Source organism: Macaca nemestrina, chromosome 1, assembly GCF_043159975.1.
Source record: "Macaca nemestrina isolate mMacNem1 chromosome 1, mMacNem.hap1, whole genome shotgun sequence".
Classification (NCBI taxonomy): Eukaryota; Metazoa; Chordata; class Mammalia; order Primates; family Cercopithecidae; genus Macaca; species Macaca nemestrina.
This window is the reverse complement of record NC_092125.1, coordinates 98,931,972-98,952,846: the sequence shown is the minus strand read 5'-3', so window position 1 is coordinate 98,952,846 and position 20,875 is coordinate 98,931,972. Positions and strand designations below refer to the sequence as shown.

General features: G+C 44.4%; 1 protein-coding gene and 1 long non-coding RNA gene across 3 annotated transcripts; one reads left to right on the top strand and one right to left on the bottom strand.

The window, feature by feature from the left end:
- Positions 1-342: 342 nt before the first annotated feature.
- LOC139359507 (uncharacterized) lies at positions 343-1,870 on the top strand. Its single transcript, XR_011615565.1, has 2 exons — positions 343-436; positions 1,486-1,870. It is a non-coding gene; the product is annotated as an uncharacterized lncRNA (long non-coding RNA).
- Positions 1,871-4,404: 2,534 nt separating this feature from the next.
- On the bottom strand, positions 4,405-20,268 carry LOC105498184 (CD48 molecule). 2 transcript variants are annotated; one of them, XM_011770099.3, is made up of 4 exons: positions 20,093-20,268; positions 10,494-10,796; positions 6,845-7,102; positions 4,405-4,792 (listed from the first exon to the last, which is right to left on the bottom strand). In XM_011770099.3, exons 1-4 carry the CDS (start codon positions 20,172-20,174, stop codon positions 4,713-4,715), a joined length of 723 nt encoding a protein of 240 aa, XP_011768401.1. In that variant the 5' UTR covers positions 20,175-20,268; the 3' UTR covers positions 4,405-4,712. The 2 variants fall into 2 exon arrangements, with proteins under 2 accessions (XP_011768401.1, XP_011768402.1); XM_011770100.3 differs by having other exon boundaries at positions 20,052-20,247.
- Positions 20,269-20,875: the final 607 nt, after the last annotated feature.

Below are 20,875 nucleotides of genomic sequence, written 5' to 3'. Positions count from 1 at the left end.
ATTATTCTGGCCAAGGAAACCATTTAAAGTCCAAATCCTCAATGAAGACTTTCGGAAACAATTCCACTCCAAACAACCTGCAGCCCTGTTCCTTAAAGAAAGCCACGGCCGGGCACGGTGGCTCACGCCTGTAATCCCAGCACTTTGTGAGGCCGAGGCCGGCAGATCATGAGGTGGGGAGATCGAGACCATCCTGGCTAACATGGTGAAACTCCGTCTCTACTAAAAACATACAAAAAAAATTTGCCGGGCGTGGTGGCGGGCCCCTGTAGTCCCAGCTACTCAGGAGGCTGAGGCAGGAGAATGGCGTGAACCTGGGAGGCAAAGCTTGCAATGAGCGGAGATCACAGCACTGCACTCCAGCCTGGGTGACAGAGCGACTCTCCGTCTCAAAAGAGAAGAAAAGAAAAGAAAAGAAAAGAAAAGAGCCATTCAGGTAATGAAAGCTCGGCACAGAGCCTGGAACATACATGGGCTTAGTCAGTGTTCCTTATTAGTAAGCGGCTTCCAGCATGGGACCCCTAGCATAGGTAAGCACTCGGTAAATATAGGCTGTAAATGAGGGGCCAGGTCTATTTATATGTACCCCTACCTGGTCCCAACACAAGGGCCCAATCCAAGCTGCTTATTTGTGCAAAGCCAGATATGAGGGTTACATTCTCTTAGTCCACAGGAGCTCCTGGCCTTGCCAGCCTTCCATGTGCAACCTCATGCTGGCTGTTGAGACAAGCTGGTTCCCACCCCAGACCTACTGATTCAGAGTGTGCATTTTCACAAGCTCTCCCGGTGATTTGCCGGCAAGTTAGGGTTTGAGAAGCACTGACCTAATCCAAGGCTTTAAGTTTTACTTAAACTTGCTGCGGTGGAGCCAGCAGAGGGCAGTGCCGGAGCTTGCCTGAGCTGCCTGAAGGACAAGGGGAAGCAACTTATTCTGAGACCTCAGTTCACTAGAGGCTACTCATGACTTGAACTTGAGGCAAATTCTGGAGTATCCTCTTTGCACAAAGACAAATGGGCTTGTGTATACTGAGAAGGGAACACACTAACCCTTTTTTTTTTTTTTTTTTTTTTTTTTTTTTTAAGATACAGAGTCTTGCTTTGTTTCCCAGGCAGGACTGGCAGTGGCTTTTCCCAGGTGCGATCACAGCACACTGAAACCTCCAACTCCTGGTCTCAAGCAATCTTCCTACCGCAGCCCTGGGAGTAGCTGGGACTACAATGTATGCCATTGTGCCTAGTTTCTACTAACTTTTAATGCATAGAAACATATCAGGGGCTGGGGAACGTAAGAACCAGGCCTTGTGACTTCTAGAGAAGGCTGTTGCCTTGGTGTAAAATATTAGTTGTCTCTGAGGTAAATTTGGCTTAACGAGCTTGTGATCTGTGCAGTGACACGGGGCCCCAGGTCAGAAGGGTCCTGTACCTGGGTTAGTGCTCTGCTGTTGCTATCACTATCTGGAAATTCTTGATAATTTTCTCTTTCAGCTTCTGCTTTTTCACTGAAGTCCATTGGGACAATGGAGCATGCAGATGAGAAGGGAAGATACGTGGAATCTGCATATCTGCCACCATTCTTTTTTCATATCCTATGAGCACGGCACTCCAGCGGACCTACCTAAAATGTGTGGGAGTTCAGTGAAACTTAAAGCAAGTGCAAAGTAGTCACGTTATGGGAGCCACTGGCTGTCACAGAGTGTTGGAAGAACATGTATGCAACAAGAAGTAAAATAAAAAAGTTAAGTTGGATTTTTGCAGCGTTTGCACACTTCCAATAAGAACAAAATATATATGCATGCACAAGCCATGAAATATGAACTGAGTAATTGCAATGATTCCAAATATGAATTAAATATTTTATTTTCATTTAAAACTGACATTTCAAAATATAAAAAGTAAAATTCACGAAAATTTAAATTTTTAATTTGCCTTTACTTAGAACAGCATTAAATAGCAAGCAAATAAAAAAATGCCAATTCAAGTAGAGAGACTGTGGAAGAAAGGAAAAAGCTTAATATTTCAGTACTGTTACTGGCACATTTTCCTTGCTTTTTAAACAAGGGGGGCCACCATTTTCATTTTGCACTGAGCCCCACAAATTATGTGTCTGGCACTGCCTTGAGGGATGGGAGGAGCAGGGAACCATTGGTGCCTGTGACCTGAGCCATCTAAGGTGAGATTTACCTCAGGTTTCCAAGTAACTTGTATTATTTCCAAGGAAATAATACAAATACAATGTCCGCAGAGGTGCGCTGGTTCCTTAGCAGCTGAGCAATGTGCGTATTTGTGACAGAAAGTGGCATTTGTTTCCTTCTTACTGCTTGTTTATGCCATTCGCGCTCGCGTGTGTGTGCGTGTGTGTGCGCGCGCGCGTGCGGGCATGACATTCCCGAAAAGAAAACCTCTTCTTTCACTGAGAAAAGTGAGGGGAAGGAGAAGGGTGGATTTGGTCCATGTGCAAGATGCAGAAAGGTAATGGAAATGGTCCATGTGCAGGATGCAGGATGCTCAGAGGTGAGTTCGGATGGGAATGCAGGCTGCTCAGAGGTGAGTTCGAGTGGGACTGCAGACTACTCAACCATAAGTTCGGATGGGGCTGCAGGCTGCTCAGAGGTGAGTTTGAATGGGAATACAGGCTGCCCAGAGATGAGTTCGGATAGGGATGCAGGCTGCTGAGGGATGAGCTCGGATGGGATGCAGACTGCTCAGGGGTCAGCTCGGATGGGATGCAGGCTGCTCAGGGGTGAGCTCGGATGGGATGCAGACTGCTCAGGGGTCAGCTCGGATGGGATGCAGGCTGCTTAGGGGTGAGTTCGGATGGGATGCAGGCTGCTCAGGGGTCAGCTCGGATGGGATGCAGGCTGCTCAGGGGTGAGTTGGGATGGGGATGCAGGCTGCTCAGGGGTCAGCTCGGATGGGATGCAGGCTGCTCAGGGGTGAGCTCGGATGGGATGCAGGCTGCTCAGGGGTGAGTTGGGATGGGGATGCAGGCTGCTCAGGGGTGAGTTGGGATGGGGATGCAGGCTGCTCAGGGGTGAGTTGGGATGGGGATGCAGGCTGCTCAGGGGTGAGCTCGGATGGGATGCAGGCTTCTCAGGGGTGAGTTCTGGTGGGATGCAGGCTGCTCAGGGGTGAGCTGGGATGGGGATGCAGGCTTCTCAGGGGTGAGTTCGGATGGGGCTTCAGGCTGCTCAGGGGTGAGTTCGGATGGGATGCAGGCTGTTTGGGGGTGAGTTCGTATGAGGAGACAGGTTGCTCAGGGCTTAGTTTGGATGGGATGCAGGCTGCTCAGAAGTGAGTTCCGATGGGGATGCAAGCTGCTCAGAAGTGAGTTCCGATGGGGATGCAGGCTGCTCAGAAGTTATTTTGGATGGGACTACAGGCTGGTCTTGGGGTGGTGGGTTTCTTCGGGAGCCCAGGTTGACTTGTGGAAAAGACAAAAGCCTACCTTTCTTATCATGCTTGTGCAATGCAGGGCAGGCAGCTGCCTTCCAAGCAATGGCTCCGTTGCAGTTCCTTGCATCATGTAGCCCCACTTTCTGAAGTCCTTCACTCCTGCCATATCCATTCCACCCACTTTCTTTTGGGCAGATTTCATGACATGGCTCCAGCTAAACACAAAAGTAGCTGGGACAAGGAGTTTTTTCACTCACCCAGGGGAAAATGAGAAGGTGTGGCAAACACACACAGCACCGTCTCTATCACCAAGGAGATGGGGTGAGGAGGGAAGGGCCACAAATGCGGTTAGGGAGGCTGGTCTGGTTTTAAAGGCGAGCAGTCTGTGGCGGGCAGATTTTTCTGAAGGGGAATTGCATTCTGTTGTGACTCTCTCAGCTCCAGGCACATGAGGAGACTTAGAGGAGGGGACATTAAGCAAAAATCCCAGGTGTTACGTCATTGGTGGGCCTGGGGACGCCTACCTGCACATAGCGGACAACTCTGGTGAGACCACTGTGTCGATCTGATGGTTTTTTGGGATCCCATGGAACAACTGGGAGTTGAGAAGTTGCCCACACAGCGTCAATGGAAAAGAGGAGAGAGAACTCAGCTCCCTGCGCAAGGCCTGTGGGGCAGGAAGGCTTCTTATGAGATAGAGCTGCATCCTTCCTTCTGAGGGAGCAAGCCTGAACCTATATTTGCAGCAGACTTAAGGAGAGTGGTCCTCAGAGGGGCCAGAGCAAGGCAAGCCATTGGAAAGGAGGCAAAGGCTTGGCAGGGGAGCTGGCACCCCAGGAGGCTTGGCATGGATGTTGGAATAAGAGTCAGAGGTAGCACAAATTGGCTCCTCAGCTGTGTTGACACACAGGAGCCAGTGGCCCCAGACTCTTCCCTCTGTGTTTCCAGATTCCAGTTTCTCCCGGCTGATGGAGCAGGCACTGTCTGACAGATTTGGGACAACTTCAGGAATTCAGTTAGTTGACAATTATATCAAATGTTTATTTTTTAAAAAATAATAAAACATTCACGGTGTTGTCACAATTTTTGGTGGGAAAAACATGTGTGTATCTCTATGTCTATATGTTTACTAGAAAACCACCAAGAGATATAAAATTAAATAATAGCCAGTTCTTAAAAGTTAACTTGAAAATCCTCGTTGATAATTCAGCAGCATGCTTCCATTCATCCTATACAGTTTCTGTCCTGGTGAGGAGCATGGTTACCAACAGGCAAGATCCTCTGGCCTTGAAGTTTCACTTGAGTTAAAAGAGCTCATCTCAGATAAGTAACAGGCCAAGAATGATGGGCACTGTGACCACCAACCAACTTGCAATCCATTCTACTCCAAAGGACCGGGCTGAAAGAGCAAGAAAATCCTATACACTTAGGTATCTTGACTAATGTATTGAGAAGGGGCAGGGTTACTGGACACTGGTGTGGGAGCTCACAGAACAGTGGAATGAATTTCTTCCCCGAATCCCATCCTATTTGCCTGGGACATTCTCTTCCTCAATCTCCCCAAACATAAAGTATAAAAAGTGCAGAAATTCCTTAAATATCACTGGCTTAGCTGGGTCCTGTGCTCAGAGGTTATCTTGACATATCTGTGGCCTGGGAAAGCATCACTGCCCTACTCTGGACATCAATGAGGTAGGGTAGCTCTTCAGGTACAGACAGATGACCACATAATACAATGCACAACTGACTTTAGAGAGAAAAGGATCACTTCCTTTCCTTGTTTCTCCACCCCACTAAGTATCTGCACTAGCTAGAAAGAAGAAGGGAAGGGAAAGGAAGACAGAAAAGGAAAGAAAAAGAAAGAGGATGGAAGGAAAACTTAGATGCTGGGGTGGGGCAGGGCTGAGCTGGAGAAAATCAAAACAAAAAAGGAACGAGTGATACAATAGGGAAGGGAGTTTGAGGGTGCTTTCTAGGATAATTTGGGTGACTAAAAACTGATAGATGGGTTTACCCTTCCAAAAAGAAAATGGATTTATTATTGTTTTAATCCACTCTTCGGATGAACAGTCACACCCATTTTATAGAGGACAAGGAATGTGCTTCTGCCTTTTTCTGGATCTCAGGATGTGATATTGATATGAAGGTGGTATTGGAACCACCAGCTAAATTGTGTTCTCATGGTCAAACACCAAACTGTCACAGTGGCTCTGTGGTGGCAGAAGAACAGGGCATATCAGGAGAGGCTGCTCCTAACTCCAATGAGTCAGGAAGAATAAGGAAGAGCATGCAGGCTCCGTAGTCCACATGTGAGAGTAGAGATAAAGAAATCAGTGCAGATGAGGAGCATAGACAGAGCCCAGGAAGACCACGAAACAGCAACGTTCTCAGAGGCCAGAATCCCTGCTGACTGGGCATGACAGGGGTCACAGGTGAAGGTGAGCACCTCAGGTCTGAGTTATTCTAGAAGAATGTGTACGCCAGGGCTCAGGGATCTGATTTCAGGATTGTGGAGGGTACAGGGCCCAGAGTGCTGGAGATACTGATCCAAGTTTATTAAGGGGTCCCTAAAACTCTAAGAGACTGCATCTCATTTAGCTCCTGCTTACTAAGGACTTGTCAAGCACTGTGATAGGCAGGTTCCGTGTCTTGTCTCATTGAATCCTTAGTACGAGATAAGAACTGTTATTTTGTCCTTTATTTAGGAAGAACATGACTTGGGGAAGCTAAGAAACTTGTTTAGTAAGTGACAGTCCTAGAAGTGATCTCAGCTGTGACCGACTCTAAAACCCACGGCCTTAGCTGTCCCATGCTAGCACCAGTGTAGGCCTGATCTGGAGCAGGTGTGACACTCCAATGAGTGGATCCTCCCAGGAGACAGGGGAATTTGGCTTCCTAACTTCACCTAGGAACATCAGCCTGAGGAGGAGAAGCTTCGCCTGAAGCTCAGGCTCTCACGCCTGTTCAATGGCCTCTCTCAGGCCCATCTCCTCAGTCCCTCTTTCCTTAGCTGACTTTGGCTATCTAACGACCTCGGTCCCTCTTTCTTTGGCTGACTTTGGCTGTCGAACGAAGCTCCTCTAGACAGCTGCTTGCCCACTTGCCCTTCCTTCTCCCTGCTCACCCTGATGTTTCAGACTGCTCTACGATGACCCTGGCCTCAGGTGTCAGGACTATGCTTTGTTATACCGGGAGAGGGAAGAGAAGCATCAGAGATCTCTGTCAAACGTCCTTTGCAGGTGAGAACACTGAGTCCCACGAAGGTGAGGTGAGCTGGCTGGGAGTTGGTCGTAGAGCTGGCGGCAGAACCCACATCTCCCAGCTCTCCCAGACACCTTAGGGATTGACCACAACACCGTGCAAGGAGGCTGCATAGAACCCCCAGCCTTTCTTCGTTCAACAGAACTCCAGTTACCCTGTGCCCCCCTCAGCTCCCAGGGATCCTTCTTACCCGCGGTACAGGGTGGACTGAAGCAGAACGTGCCATTCTTGCTGCTCACGGAATTGCTGACTTGGCAAGTATAACACCTGGAGTGTTTGTGTGGCTTAAGGGTGGTTTCAAGAACACTGTTCTGGATCTCCTTCGGGAGTTCCCCATACCAGGTGTAGTTTACAGACTCGCCAGGTATGACACATGACAGTTTCAGATAACAGTTGTCATCCACATCTTCTCTCTTCTCAATTTTGATGACAGGCTTGGGTACAGGGTCTGAAAGTGAGGAGGATGTTATAAGATGAGACAGTGAGGCATTCGTGCTATGAAGGTTTAGCTAACAAAGAACGAAGGGACCCAGGGAAGGGGCCTGAGTGCCCCAGGAGGCAGAGTCATGAAGAAGAAGTTCTACAGAGGGAGCCAGTGAGCAGCCTTGACCTCCTGAGGCCTCACAGACTGCAAGCGCTGCTCCTAGGCAGTGAAGCTAAGCTGGGTCCTGGAGGGGGCGCCAGAGTCCATTATATGCTCTGGGAACAAAATGGGGTTATGATCATGTGTGAGTTTGAACGAATAGCCCAGAGACTTGCTGGGGTCAGACTTAGTATACCAACTGTCTGAGATGCTCAGGGACCCTTCTCTAGCAATGGTTCATGGCAGGCACCTTGACTGGTCTGTCTCTCAAGAATTATCGGGTTCAGATTCGGCAAGAGTCCTAAGGTAAGAGGTACCTGCCTGTGCGTGGCAAAGTCCTTTGCACAACTATCCAGTGCAGGTGCCAGCCTTGTAGACTCTGGCAGAGCTACAGAGAACTTCATGTAACTTCCAGCCACGTCAACTGTGACAAACAGATTGGTCTGCTAACTTTGGTATCTCCATGTCTGGCACAATCCCTGCCACATGGCAGGTATTCTATAAGTATCTTGTGAAAGAATGAATGAAGTAGTTATGAGATAGAAAGGATAAAACACAACCAGGTGCAGTGGCTGACACCTGTAATCCCAGCACTTTGGGAGGCTGAGGCAGGAGGATTGCTTGCAGCCAGGAGTTAGAGACCAGCCTGGGCAACATAGAGAGACTCAGTTTTCACAAAGAAATAGAAAATAAAAGTAGCCAGCTGTGGTGGTGTGCACTTGTAGTCCCTGATACTCAGGAGGCTGAGGTAGGAGGATTGCTGTAGCCCAGGAGTTCGAGGCTGCAATAAACTATGATTGTACCCCTGCATCCCAGCAGACCTTCAAAAAGGAGAAGGAGAAGACCTTCAAAAAAAAAAAAGAAGAAGAAGAAAGAAAGGAAGAAAGAGAAAGAGAGAAAGGAAGGAAGGGAAGGGAAGGGAAGGGAAAGGAAGGGAAGGGAGGCAAGCAGGCACAGAAACACTAGTTTTGGAGTGAGACCAGTCTGGGTCCTGGACTTGACTCTAGTGGAGTGACATTAGGCAAGGTAGTTAAACCCCTTGCTGTCATCTGTAAACTGACTCTACCTCATTACACAATGCTAGTAAAGACAAAATGTCACCTGTCATGGATAATTGCTTTTTGCAGAATGTAAGTATTGCATACATTCTAGAGGTCATTTTACCATTATTATTGTTGTACTGCTGCCAGAGAGAATGAGAGATAGTCCCTGCATCTGGTCTTTCCTTGGCTAAGGCTGGTTTACCTGCAGTCCTCTGAGATCTTTTCATTCTGGTCAAGGGCAAAACATCTGCAGAATCAATGCAGTTCAAACCCCATAAGATTAAAATATGGCAGAGAATTGACCAGATCAGAGCTTGTCTCTTGGTTGTATGTGTGGAGAGGCTCTAGAAGCTCTACCAATCTAGTCTCTAGAACTCTAGTTTTGTCTCCTCTGTGAAGCCAATCTCAGATTGCTAAAAGATTGCTCAGACTACAGAGGAGACAAAAGTTGACTGGACTTCCCCTACATGCTTTAATTGAGCAATTTTTATCCTGGTTTTCATCATTTCCTGTGTTCTGGCCTCATATCTTACATTCCTTCTGCATTTCCCATGGTGATCAGCATAGCACTGGACACTTTGCTGATGGAATTAATTGAGCCAGCTTGGGCTGTCCAGCTCCAAGATGCTCGCTATGAGCTGTCAGAAATGCTTGGGCTGGACCAGAGGACCATTTTTTTTCTGCTAACCACATCCTGGAAATCTTACCCTCAGGCAGGGTATGCTGAAGCCCAAGACAGTTTGTGGATTTTTAAGTACTCAGAAATTTTGCAAGCTTTTTGTGAAACCATTAGTTTACTGAAATCAACTGTGGTAGTGGTATTTAAACCACAGAAATTACAAAGTTGGTAAATGATACACATTAGGGCTTAAAAAAAAAAAAATCTTGTAGAGCGTGTTAACCAGAAAACCACTGTAAGAGACCTTGAATATTTTTGTTCCCAGGACTTTCTGAATTTTCAGCCCATATGACATGGAAGAAGAGTGAGAAGGGAATCTGCTTGGATCAGGGACTGTCTGGCTGGTGGAACTTGAATGTATACAACACTCTTCATTTGCACGTTTTGACATTTTAAAAAATGTTTTCACTTTCCTTATCTACTTTGATACTAATAACATCCTAAAAGGTAAGTAGAATTATTCTCATAATATGATGAAGAACCTAAGGCTCTCAAGGGAGCACCACTCTTGGACACTTAGCCCCACTCTTCTACAAGAATTGCATACCCCAACTGCTGGAGCTCTCCCCATATCCATGTTTCTGCCTTATAATCTGACCCTTTCACCATAATTGTTTATATCAGGTACACATACTTGAACTAAATTGGGACTATCAGTTTCTCTGTCTTTAAATTGCCCTGAGAATTGAAACTCAGAGGAGCAAAAGTCTAAGCTTTGAGAGATAACATGTGTAAAATGGCAGGAATCCAAATCCATAGGCACAGTCCACAGATTCCTGAAGCTAGGGGTTCTAGCTTGACCCTGGTTTTCAATCTTCTCCCCTTCAGCCCTTCCTAGCTCTTTTAATTGCTTTAAATAGCCCCAGTTTCTTAAACTAAATTCTTCTTTTTTGGTAAAGGTACATTGGATTAGTTTCTGTTACTTGCTATCAAAAGAGTCTTACCTAATATGGGCATGGAGATGTGAAGATCTTTTTTCAAGGTTGCATGGCTAGTCAGCAACTGACCAGAGTTTTGAACCCAAGTCTGTCTGGCTCCAAGTATAATGTCCTGGTCCTTATTCAATATAAACTGGTTAGACTGGAGCTATGAGTGGAAGTTTTTTTGTCCCGCCCATTATGAAAGTTGAAAAATTCTCCTAATAACTCCTGCCCCATTCTTTATATTAATACATTCTCTTTTATCTTAAGTCCAGTGAAACCTAATTTCAGAGATATAATTAAGATGAGCTGAGCTGATTTAGGATGATCACAGGACAAAATGAAGGAAATAGGAAACCTCTAGTTTTCCTTCTCTTCAAAGCTTAGACTCACTAACTTCAGAAGAGGTGTTAAATGTCCTAAGATTGTTAATTTGGGGGTCTGTTGACCTAGGCTTACTCCCAAATAGAATTGCATCAAGGAAAAATGAATCAAACCTGTCCTGAGGTTTTCCTCTCCTCCTCCCCGAGAATGCCCCATGCCTCCCAGGAAGCCACAGTGGTCCATCCGGGGCCACTGGAGTGGGGATTTGCCCTTTGGCTCCCCTGACTCACCAAGCACCTGCAGCTTGATCTTCCATTCTTGCTCATACCCATCCTTTTTCAACACCCTCATGACGTAGATGCTGTTGTCCTCTTTCTGGACCTTAGAGATGTACAGTGCACCACTTTGAGGATCAAGTCTGACCCTGCCTTTAAATTTGGATTCAAAGTACTTAGATTTTCCGGAATCCCATTCTACAATCTTCTGGTCGAAAGTATAAAACCAGGTTAGTTGCTTGTAGTTCTCAGGCAGGCTCTCAGAGATGTTCAGAGTAACATTGCTGCCGGAGACCACGGTCATATGTACCAAGCGACCTGCCAATGAGAGTCAGAGTCAGACCTGACATAGAGAAGGCAGTGTTGCTGAGAGGCCTAGGGTATAGCCTGGGCTGGTGGAACAGGCGAGAAGGAAGGGATTTCTGCTTAGGAGAAGTGAGTATGGTTTTCATTGGAAGTCCAGGTCTCCTGCTCAGGAACTCAAGAAAAGTTGGAGCTTGAAAAGTGGGCATGGGGGAAGGGGGTGTTGCTTATAATTCATCTAGTACTATCCCCAGAAAATAAAAGAATTGAGTAAGGCCAACTGAGGTTGGGCCTGGCTCTCTCCCTTACTCTCATACCAGTAGGATTTCAAGTAAACTGATGACAAGTCATATCTCCTCTCTGGTCTTGTGTTTCCTGTCTATTCCTAGCTCAGTAAGCATTTTGTTAGTCCCTAGAGGCATAGACATAAAAAGTACATTATTCTATTTAAAAATATTTAATACAACAATGTGGGAGGACAGACACACAAACTAATAATCCTAATATGTTATATTGGTGACTGTAATAAAGGTAATGTGGGGACCAAGGGAGAGCTTCCCGTTCCCCTTCTGAAAGTTTGCCAAAAATCACTGACAAGAGGCAGATTAAGGAAGAAAGGCATACAGATTAACGTGTAAGCAGAGCCTGGGGAATGAATGGACTTCCAATGAAAACTAAACAGTCCAGGGCAAATTGTTCGTTTTTATGCTTAGGTTCAACAAAGAATGGACAGTCATGGAGAAATATGATTGGACAAAAAGGGTATGATCGAATGCCAATAGACTGTTTGGGGGAAACCCAGCAAGGCCTGTCTGTCTAGATTCTGCTTGGTCTTTCTGTGCCGGATTCCTTCCTTCCTCCTGCGTGTGGGGCAGGCCCTCTCTAGAATGGGGGTCTTATGATTCACAATTAAACAAGATAGGTCAGATAATTTCTTTATGGCTTTTTTTTTTTTTTTTTTTTTTTACATAGAAAGGCTCAAGGAAAGTTAGGATGGTATATTTAAGTTTTACAGCTGGCTTTGGGGAAAAGGGGTTTTGGCTTCTATGGCCCGCCTTAGGAAAGAGGGATTCCAGTGTCTGTGGCTAGCCTAGGGGAGAATGGGACTGATAGACAGGAGAGCAGGAGAAGGTCAGAGAAAAACTTTCCCTTCCAAGGCTGCTTCTGAGGCCATGAGTTTGGGGCATTGTTTTCTGAGTCCTGACAATAAACACAGTGGGCTATGGGAATGTATTCCTATCTGGAGGGTAGGGATAGAAAATTGAGAAAATACTAAGAAAAATCTCTTCGGAGGAGATGACCACTAAGGTAAGCCAAAGGATGATTAAAAGCTAATATTTGTTGAGAACTATCTGTCAGGCACGATTTGAGACACTTGGGATACATCAGTGAACTAAGCAGCAAAGATCCCTACCTTAACCGAGCTTGCGTTAGAGTGGGGTGAAAAGACGTAAGCAATGAACACACTAACCGAACACACTATATAGTATGTAAGGAGGTGATAATTGCCATGACAGAGGAGAAAACCTAGAATAGGGTAAGGGGAGTCACAAGTACTGGTAGGGGTAAAAGGGTGAACTTCATTTATAAGGTGATAAGTAGGTCACATCTGAGCAAAGACTTGGAGGAGAGAGGTGGCCAAGAGGATATCTGGCGTAAGAGGGACCCAGACAGAGGAAAGAGCCAGAGCAAAGGCCCTGGGGCAGGGGTTTGCCTGCCATACGTAAACAACAGCAAGGAGGCGGTGAGTGGGTAGTGTGGAGTGAGCAAGGGGATTGGATGTTGAGAGACACAGTCAGAGAGGGAGTGGGATTGGGGAGAGTAGATGGTGACATTTTAGCTTTAATAATGTTTTGTCCTGTTAAAAAAAAAAGTGTTCCTGTAAAAACGGCTCATGTCTTGTGTGTGCATTTACAATATATTTAGAAGCAAGTTATTAGAAGGTAAGAAAGTGGAGACTGTTTAAACTATTATTTCACAAAGTTTGGATCAGAGGCAGATTCCCTGTGAAAGTGATGAAGCTGAAGCTTCAGGGCTTCTTGGATGGCCCTGGAGGAGCCCTAGCAGTGTATTCATGTAATCCATTTTACAAAACATATCTTAAACACAAATAATTAGACCACGGCCTCTGTCTACTACAACATCCCCTTCATCACATTTCCACTTTTGTTGGTTGGCATCTCAGTTATGGGCATTTTGAGATCTGGCTAAGGGGAAGTAGAAATGGGAATTACTTAGTTGGGATTAGTGGGATACATGTATGAGGGTTGCAAACTCTTGGAAGTTCCTGCTAGCCACTTCAGTGAAGCAATTGCATCCAGGAATATTCCTGCTGCCCTCTGCGCTGACTCACCGGCAATGGCCGTGGACACGTTGCAATCGGGCTGCAGGTGGGATGCAGAGGAGAAAGCAGGTTGGAAGTGAACAACAGCCAGAGCTATTCAGTAGCAAAGTATTATGGAAGCATGAAGGCATTTCATTAATTAAAAATATGGTGCTATTTTTTCTGCTCTCATGATCTGAGTAGTATTTGTATTTTTTAAACTTGTACTAATTCCCTGGGATTTCTTTTTTTGTTCTAATTGAATTTATTTTTGTTCCTATTTGTATTTAGTTTTGTTCTTTTCTTTTTCTTTTTCTTGACAATACTCCAAATTGTATAAGCCTCGGGGTATTTTTTAAAACCTGGTTTGGTTAAGGTAAGGAGAAAGAAAAGATGATAAGGACAAGGTACAAGATGAAGTGAGGTCTGTTGGCTTTTTTTGTGGAGAGAGAACTTAGAATATGTATACCAAGCCTAAAAAAGAGCAGTATAAAAAAAGCTAAAGGTAGAAGAAGAGGAAATATGTCCTATATCACTCTGGTGTCATATGCTGCCACACAAAAACTCAATTGTGCTCTTCAACATGATGTATACTAGCTGTTCACTTTCCACATATCCATCATTTCCAAAACATTCTCAACCACTAAAAGATTTTTATCTGTATCCCCAGGACTTTCAAGTTCCTGTTCATTCAGCTTTCCAACCATTCATCTATCTATTCAACAAATGTTTATTGAGTGCTTACCCTGTCCTTGTTTGTACTCAGAAATACCTAGGCATTCATTTCTACAGTGCTTCTGATTGGTCCAGCCCATGCCCTATAATCCCTCTGACAAAATCAGTTCAAGCCAGCAACAGTCATCGCACAACCACAACATGCTTGACACTGTGCTAGACTCTGCTGTCAGCAAGGTGGATAGAGTATCTGGCCTCTTGGAGCATACAGCCTAGGAGGACATTCTTTCCAGGATTTTAAAATCACTAGACATATTCCAGACTTGTTCTCCTTCTGTTACTTGTTTCCACATGAATTAATAGAAGTGGTCATAATAGGCAGTCTAGATCAATGTTTTTCAGTCTTGACATTATTGACATTTTGGGCCATATAATTCATTTTTGTAGGGAGCTGTTCTGTGCATTGTAAGATGTTTGCCAGAATCCCTGGTATCTGCCCACTAGGTGCCAGTAACACTTGTCCAGTTGTGACAGCCAAAAATGTATCTATATATTGCCAAATGTCCCTTGAGGGACAAAATTCTCCCATGTTCACCCTGGTTGAGAAGTACTGAGCTAGGTCATCCTTGGCAGACTCCCCAGCATGTCTCATACACTCAGGAAGATAACACAATCCACTGTCTGATGACAGAGGCAGGTAGTAACACCAGACAGATCATTTGTATATGTAATTTTTTGATGGAGTTTTGCTCTTGTCACCCATGCTGGAGTGCAGTGGTGCAATCTTGGCTCACTGCAACCTCCATCCCCCAGGTTCAAGCAATTCTCCCGCCTCAGCCTCCCAAGTAGCTAGGATTACAGGCATACACCACCACCATGCCTGGCTAATTATTTGTATTTAGTAGATACGGGGTTTCACCATGTTGGTCAGGCTGGTCTCAAACTCCTGACCTCAGCCTCGGCCTCTCAAAGTGCTGGGATTACAGGCGTGAGCCACCATGCCCAGCCCATTTCAGTATATTATGAGTGCTGATGACAGGTACGCATACAATATTGTAACTTTCCTCCCTCCCTCCTTAACCACCCATGTGTAACAATTCCAAAAAGGCTGTCCTGATGGTTGGCTGTAACTTCTTACTGAGAAATAAAGAAGTGATTAACTGCTGATAAAATCTTGATTTGCCTTCTTAACAATTCCATCTTTTAGGAAGTAGGTGAAGCAACCTTTTAAAAAATCACTATTTTGATTTAATTCTAACAGGAAGTATTTGGTGATATGTCTGGATGGTTGGGATAAAGTAACAAAGTTGGATCTTATACCTTTACTTTCTTAATAAACTCACTTTCGCTTTTTTAAAAAAAGAACAAATAGAACCAGATCCTGCCTGTGCCCACCCATGTTTCTTGTCTGTAGAAAAACAGAATTGTAAAGGGAAAAAATTCAGGTCAAAGGAAGTCATAATCCCATACCAAAGAGTCTCCCCAGGAAAGAGAAAGGTTTTAAAGAGTAAGTTCTGGTTACTCAAAAAAAAAAAAAAAAAAACAAGACACATGGTTGACTTCTTTGGTTTTCTTGTATATTGAGAAAAATAAAAATAATAAAAACAAAACACATGGCTTCTAGTAAAATTCTTAAGGAAGAAAAGAAGATGAGCATTAAAGATGTGGAGACAGAGTTACCTGGAGCTCTCTCATAAGATTAAATATTTAACAAGCCTGTACAAACCTTTTTAGGAAGTAATTTTGCAATAGCTACTAAGACCCCAGGTTTGTGTCTTGGTGAGAAGCTGAGTAGGCTACTATTTTTTGAGATGGGAACTATAATGAGTTCAGTGGGCAACATTGCAATGCAATTTGAAGGTGAGGAAGGAGAAACAATAAAAATAGACTCTTCTCTTCAGACATTGCAATTTGAATGGGAAAAAGAATGGTAGGGCATTATGTAAAGGGTCATGAAAAAGTAGAGAGTATTTTGTTTTTGTTCTTAGTGTTATTCAAAGAAGGAAAGACCTAATCTATGGTAAGCCAAGGAAAGGATTCAGTGGAGGAAAGACATGAAGAGAAGGGAGGTAATTGATGAGCCTGGGCTAGGGGGTCTCAGAGCAGAGTTGATGGCACAGGTCTTGGCTGCGATGAGGGATACTTCATCCTCTGAAGGAAAAGAGGAGGAGGAAAGACAGTTGGTGGTGGAGAAAAGTTACTAGTTTGAAGATAGTAGGCAGGAAGTTGAAGGGCCTCCTGCCTAATGGTCTCTAGTTTCCATTTCTTCTGCAAAGAAGGAGGCACATACCTTGCTGAGAGGGCAGAGGACTGAGGTAAGGGGCCTTGAGGATAGGGTGAAAGTTTGAAATAGCCACTGTGGGAAATGCGAGAAAGAATTTATCAGGGCCAGTAAGAGCTACTCTGAGATCCCAGGTTGACTGAAACAATGACAAAATTTATTCCTTCCCTCTTTCCTTTGCTTCTTTCCTCCCTCCATCCACCCATCCCTCCATGCATACATGCATACATGAACTTCCTCATGTATTCACTCATCTAATAACTATGCAGTAAGCAGTTACTATGTACTTGACTCTGTATGCATACAATAGATAGATGCAGCTCCTTCCCTTGAGCTTCATTCCAGTGAATCCACACAATTAATCAGATGCTTTCACTACTGATGATAAGTGTTAGGAAAAGGAAAATATGGAATGCTTAGAAAGCATATAAAAGGAAGCACATCACTTGAATTTGGGGGTTGAGAATGGCTTCTGTAAAAGGAATTAGTCTAAGTGGGATGAAACAAGGGGAAGATAAGGACTGGGGGTAGTGAATAGTCCAACAAAACGGGAAAAGAATCAAAAGCCCAGAAACACCAAAATGAGATTTGTTTATGGAACAGGAAGTAGCTCACTGGCAAAACAGACTAAGGAGGCCAGGAAGTGAGCTTATTATGAAATGTGAACTTTACACTCACAGCTTCTGCTTTCTCATTTACCACAGTGGCTACTGAAGATTTTAAGCAGAAGAGTGAAGTAAACAGAGAACCATTTTAGAAAATGTATACCAACAGCAGGGTGGAGAACAGGTTATCTAGAAGAGAGTACAGTAAATAGAGAAGTTAGGATAGCGCATCATTGTGGAAATTGGTGATAAGAGAAAATGGTGGCTCGATCTAAGATAGATAGCATGGGGGTGGATGGAATTGTACATATTTGAGAGATATTTTTGAAAGTAGAATTAACAGGACTTACTCACTGGGCATGAGAAGCAGGGGAAAGAATCAAGGATGACTTCTAGAATTCTGGCCTGAGCAACCGGACAAGTGGAGATGTCATTTATAGAGGTGGGGAACAGTGGAAGAGCAGTAGGTTTTGGGGGAAGAAGGATTGTAGTAGTTTTTTGTTTTTTGTTTTTTTTTAAGTCTGTAAATTTTTTGACAGTCCTCTCATCAAGTGATGGACTTTGTGCCCCTTCCCCTTGAACTTGAGTAGGCTTGGTGATGGCTTTAATGAATGGAATACAACTGAAGTGTGAATTGCAAAGCTAGCTTAGAAAAGACCATGCAGCATTTGCCTGTTTCTCTTGGGACACCAACTCTGGGAGGTTTCCGCTGGGTGGTACCAGCCACCCAGCTCTTTGAGCCTCCCTCAGTTCAGGCAGTAACCCTGTGAGTGAAGAGCCTTGCATGACTCTAGGCCACACCATAATGTGATTGCAAGCACATGAAAAGCACCGAATGAGACAGGATGAACAGTCTTCCCCCAGATCTGTGGGCAAAGTAAATCATTATTATTTTAAGCCACAGTATTGTGGCAGCTTGTTAAATAGCAATACATAGCAGGAATAGAGATGATGAGTTAAGTTTTAGACATGTGTCTGGAAAGTCTAGAGAAGATGTTTAAGAGACAGAAGTTCTGGTCTTGGGCTCAGGTGAGTGCTTGCGGCTTAGGAATTTACTGATGCTCTTTCCAGGCTTTCACCTGTATCAGATTGTGTGTGTGTCACAAATGCAAAGCAATTGCACATTTTTTATTTTATTTGATCTTAATAGCAACCCCTTGAAGAAAAGAGGAACAGATTATTATACCCATTATAGAGCTGAGGAAGCTGAGCCTCAGGAAGCTTTAATGATTTGTTGAAAATCCCACAGCATGGAACCAGATAGAACACAGGTCATCTCATTTCTAGTACAATACTCTTTCTACTTCACCCTGCTAAGTGTTGTGGACAGATGGGGAATTGGCTAGTTGTGGAGCGTGCCCTGAATCATTGCCTTGAAACCAAAGAGCTGAGAAACCCAAGTCTGAGGAGAGAAGGAAGAAGAGAGCTAAGAGTGCTTCTCAAACTTTTCCACAGAAGCATCCCTAACTGCAGAGGAGAGAACTACTTGCACTTTCAGGAAGATATGGATGTATCATTCAAAAGGAAACTTTTTGAAGTTGTTCATGCATTTGTGTCACAATTATTTATCAAGCACATGCCACACTCCAGGCCTGTGCTAAGTGCAGCAGCACAACACTGCACGTGGTTTCTGTCTTCATAAAGTTCAAGGAAACAGATGATCAATCAAGCAGTTCACAAACCATAATCTGGAGCCTGAGGTTCCAATCTGACCATGCCTTCAGAACACAGTCACAAGCAGACAGTCCAGGAAGAAGTCACATGAAAACAGATGCCTAAAAGAGAGGCAGGGAGAGGGCAGGAGGGAGGGAAATCTAGGTGGAAAGAAGGCATGTACATAAGCCAGAGGTAAGAGAAAACAACTCTTTTAAGGCAAACAGTAAAATTAAGAGATTTAGGCACATTGACCTTCATCAAGATTCTCTGGCCTTAGTCTAGGAAAGGCAAAATCGTAATAAAATGGTTTGGAAGTTAGACCTGTGTGCCCTTAGGAGGATTTCTCAATCTCTCTGAAAGACAGTATTCTCATCTGAAAAATGTAGATAATAATAGCCACCTCACTATTTTCTAATGAAAGTTAAATGAAAAAGTATACAAAATGCCTAGCACAATGTCTGACACCCAGTAAGTGCTTAATTTGTATTTTACTAACCTAGGTTATAGAAATAGATAACCTAACCTCATCAAAACCAGTATTATCCATTCAAAGGATAACACAATCAGGTGTGGTCTGCATGTTTCAAAGAAGAATACACGACCAAGATGAAGCCTAGAAAAGAAGTCAGAGAACGACCAACTGTCAGGATGTTTTCAGTATGCCAAGAGAAAGTCCTGAAATAGTCCAGTTCTCATTGGCAACCCTGTTTTTCCCAATAGTTAGATGAATACTTCACGTCCGTCCCAACTCCCAAGGCCATACCAATGTCCTATGCATTGAGTCAGGTCCACAGAACCCATACAGCTGTAGACTCACACAGTCATGAACCAAAGGACTCTACCTGAGAGGCAGAGCATGTGAGAGACCTATCCTCCACACATTCTCCCTCACCTCCCTAAAAGTTACAAACTATCATCATTTTATGCCACGGTGTAACTACCGCATGTTTGTTTCTTTTTTACTGTTATCCTCGGAGTGGTGAGCATTAAAGCCCTTTAAATTAAAAAGACTTGAGTATTTACTTGGGGGAATAGCAAGAAAGTCAAAGGCTTCACTGCTGCTTCTCAGCTGCATAAGAAGGATGGATGAAGAAAGAGGGTGAGGCAGCTCTAACAGAAGAAGGAAAGTTAGCTCAGCCCTTGGGCACATGACGGGGACCGAACAGGCTGTGGCAGAGGAATGGACCTTAACTCTTAGTAATCAGATGCGTTAAGGTTCCCTTGTTGCTGACGCACTTCCAGCCTCTTCTCAGACCCTCATTTGGAGACCCCAGACAGCAATCCTTTCCAAGCTTTTCTTCCTACAATTTTGATCTATCTTTTCTTTGGGTAAATGACAATGTCATTTACCTTGGCTCAGGACACAACACCTCACATATACAGAGGTCTCAAAGAATGCCTAATGAAGTACAATGTGTCAGAGCATAAAATACGGCAGCTGTCAGTGTAGAGCTTCTTCTTATTCAAAATGAAAAAACACTTTTCCACAACTTCATGGACCACCAGCCAAGGGACAAAATATGAGAAGCCTACTTCTCCTTCTCCCCAGGGTCCTGTTTTGGTTACATCCCCTTGGGAAAGGAGATGAAGCTCAATTCTTCAGTGCTAAGAAAGGTTCCCCAACCATGCCATGGCCATGGTATTGGAATGGAAATATCTGCTTTCCAGATACCAGATCCGGCTTCTAGGGTTGAACTACATTCCATCTCCCCTTTCCCAACTGACCATACCTTCAGTGCACAATCACAGGCAGACGGTTGGTAGAAAGTACCTTGAATGCTGATCGCCAGGAGTGACAGAGACAGCAGTAGCAATTCCAGAGCCAGACACCGATTCCAACCTCTGGAGCCCATGCTTCCTTCCAGAACTTCCCAGCAACGCAGGAGACAGTTGAGAGCCTGGCTAGAAAGAGGCCAGGGCTAAAAAGGGAACTTACCAAACAGGGTTAGAGAAAAAAAAACACTGAGCTTTTCTCTCCACCCAGCACACTTGTGTGGGGCCCCAGAAACCAGAAACAGGAGGCCTTGTAAATTTTTTTATCTAAGAGCATCACGGAAACTGAGAACAATTTTGTTTGAATGTACATGAGTGCTTTTTTGTAGGGAGAAGATTCATAGCTTCTACTGGACTCTCAGTGGGGACAGTACTCAGAAAAGATTAAGAGACCCTGATAGAGAATATCTGCTTTTTGTTCCCAGGAAAGAATCACTCTGATTAATTCAGGGGCTAAGACATAGGAGGTGCCCAGTCAAGCCTGGTTAGGTGTCACTCAGAGCAGGTAGTCTGGGAAATCAGACCCACATAGCCTTAGTGCTGCATCTCTTACCCCCAGCACCACCCTCTACTCTTCTTCCTTTATGATAATTCACCATTTGAAGCTTGACATCAGCCTATCCACTGAACATTAGAAGAAAAGTAAGATTACTTGGCCCAAAAGAATGGATTTCCCACCCCTGTGGTCTGTATTAGTCTGTTTTCACACTGCTAATAAAGACATACTCCAGACTGGGTAATTTATAAAGGAAAGAGGGGGTTTGTTTTGTTTGTTTTGTCT

Coding starts and splice junctions, on each gene's coding strand:
- LOC105498184 (XM_011770099.3), bottom strand. CDS start 20,174: ATGGGCTCCAGAGGTTGGAATCGGTGTCTGGCTCTGGAATTGCTACTG. Junction 10,797..20,092: donor CCTGGCGATCAGCATTCAAG/GTACTTTCTACC, acceptor TCTCATTGGCAG/GTCGCTTGGTACATATGACC. Junction 4,793..6,844: donor CAGTCCACCCTGTACCGCGG/GTAAGAAGGATC, acceptor TTGCTCTTTCAG/CCCGGTCCTTTGGAGTAGAA.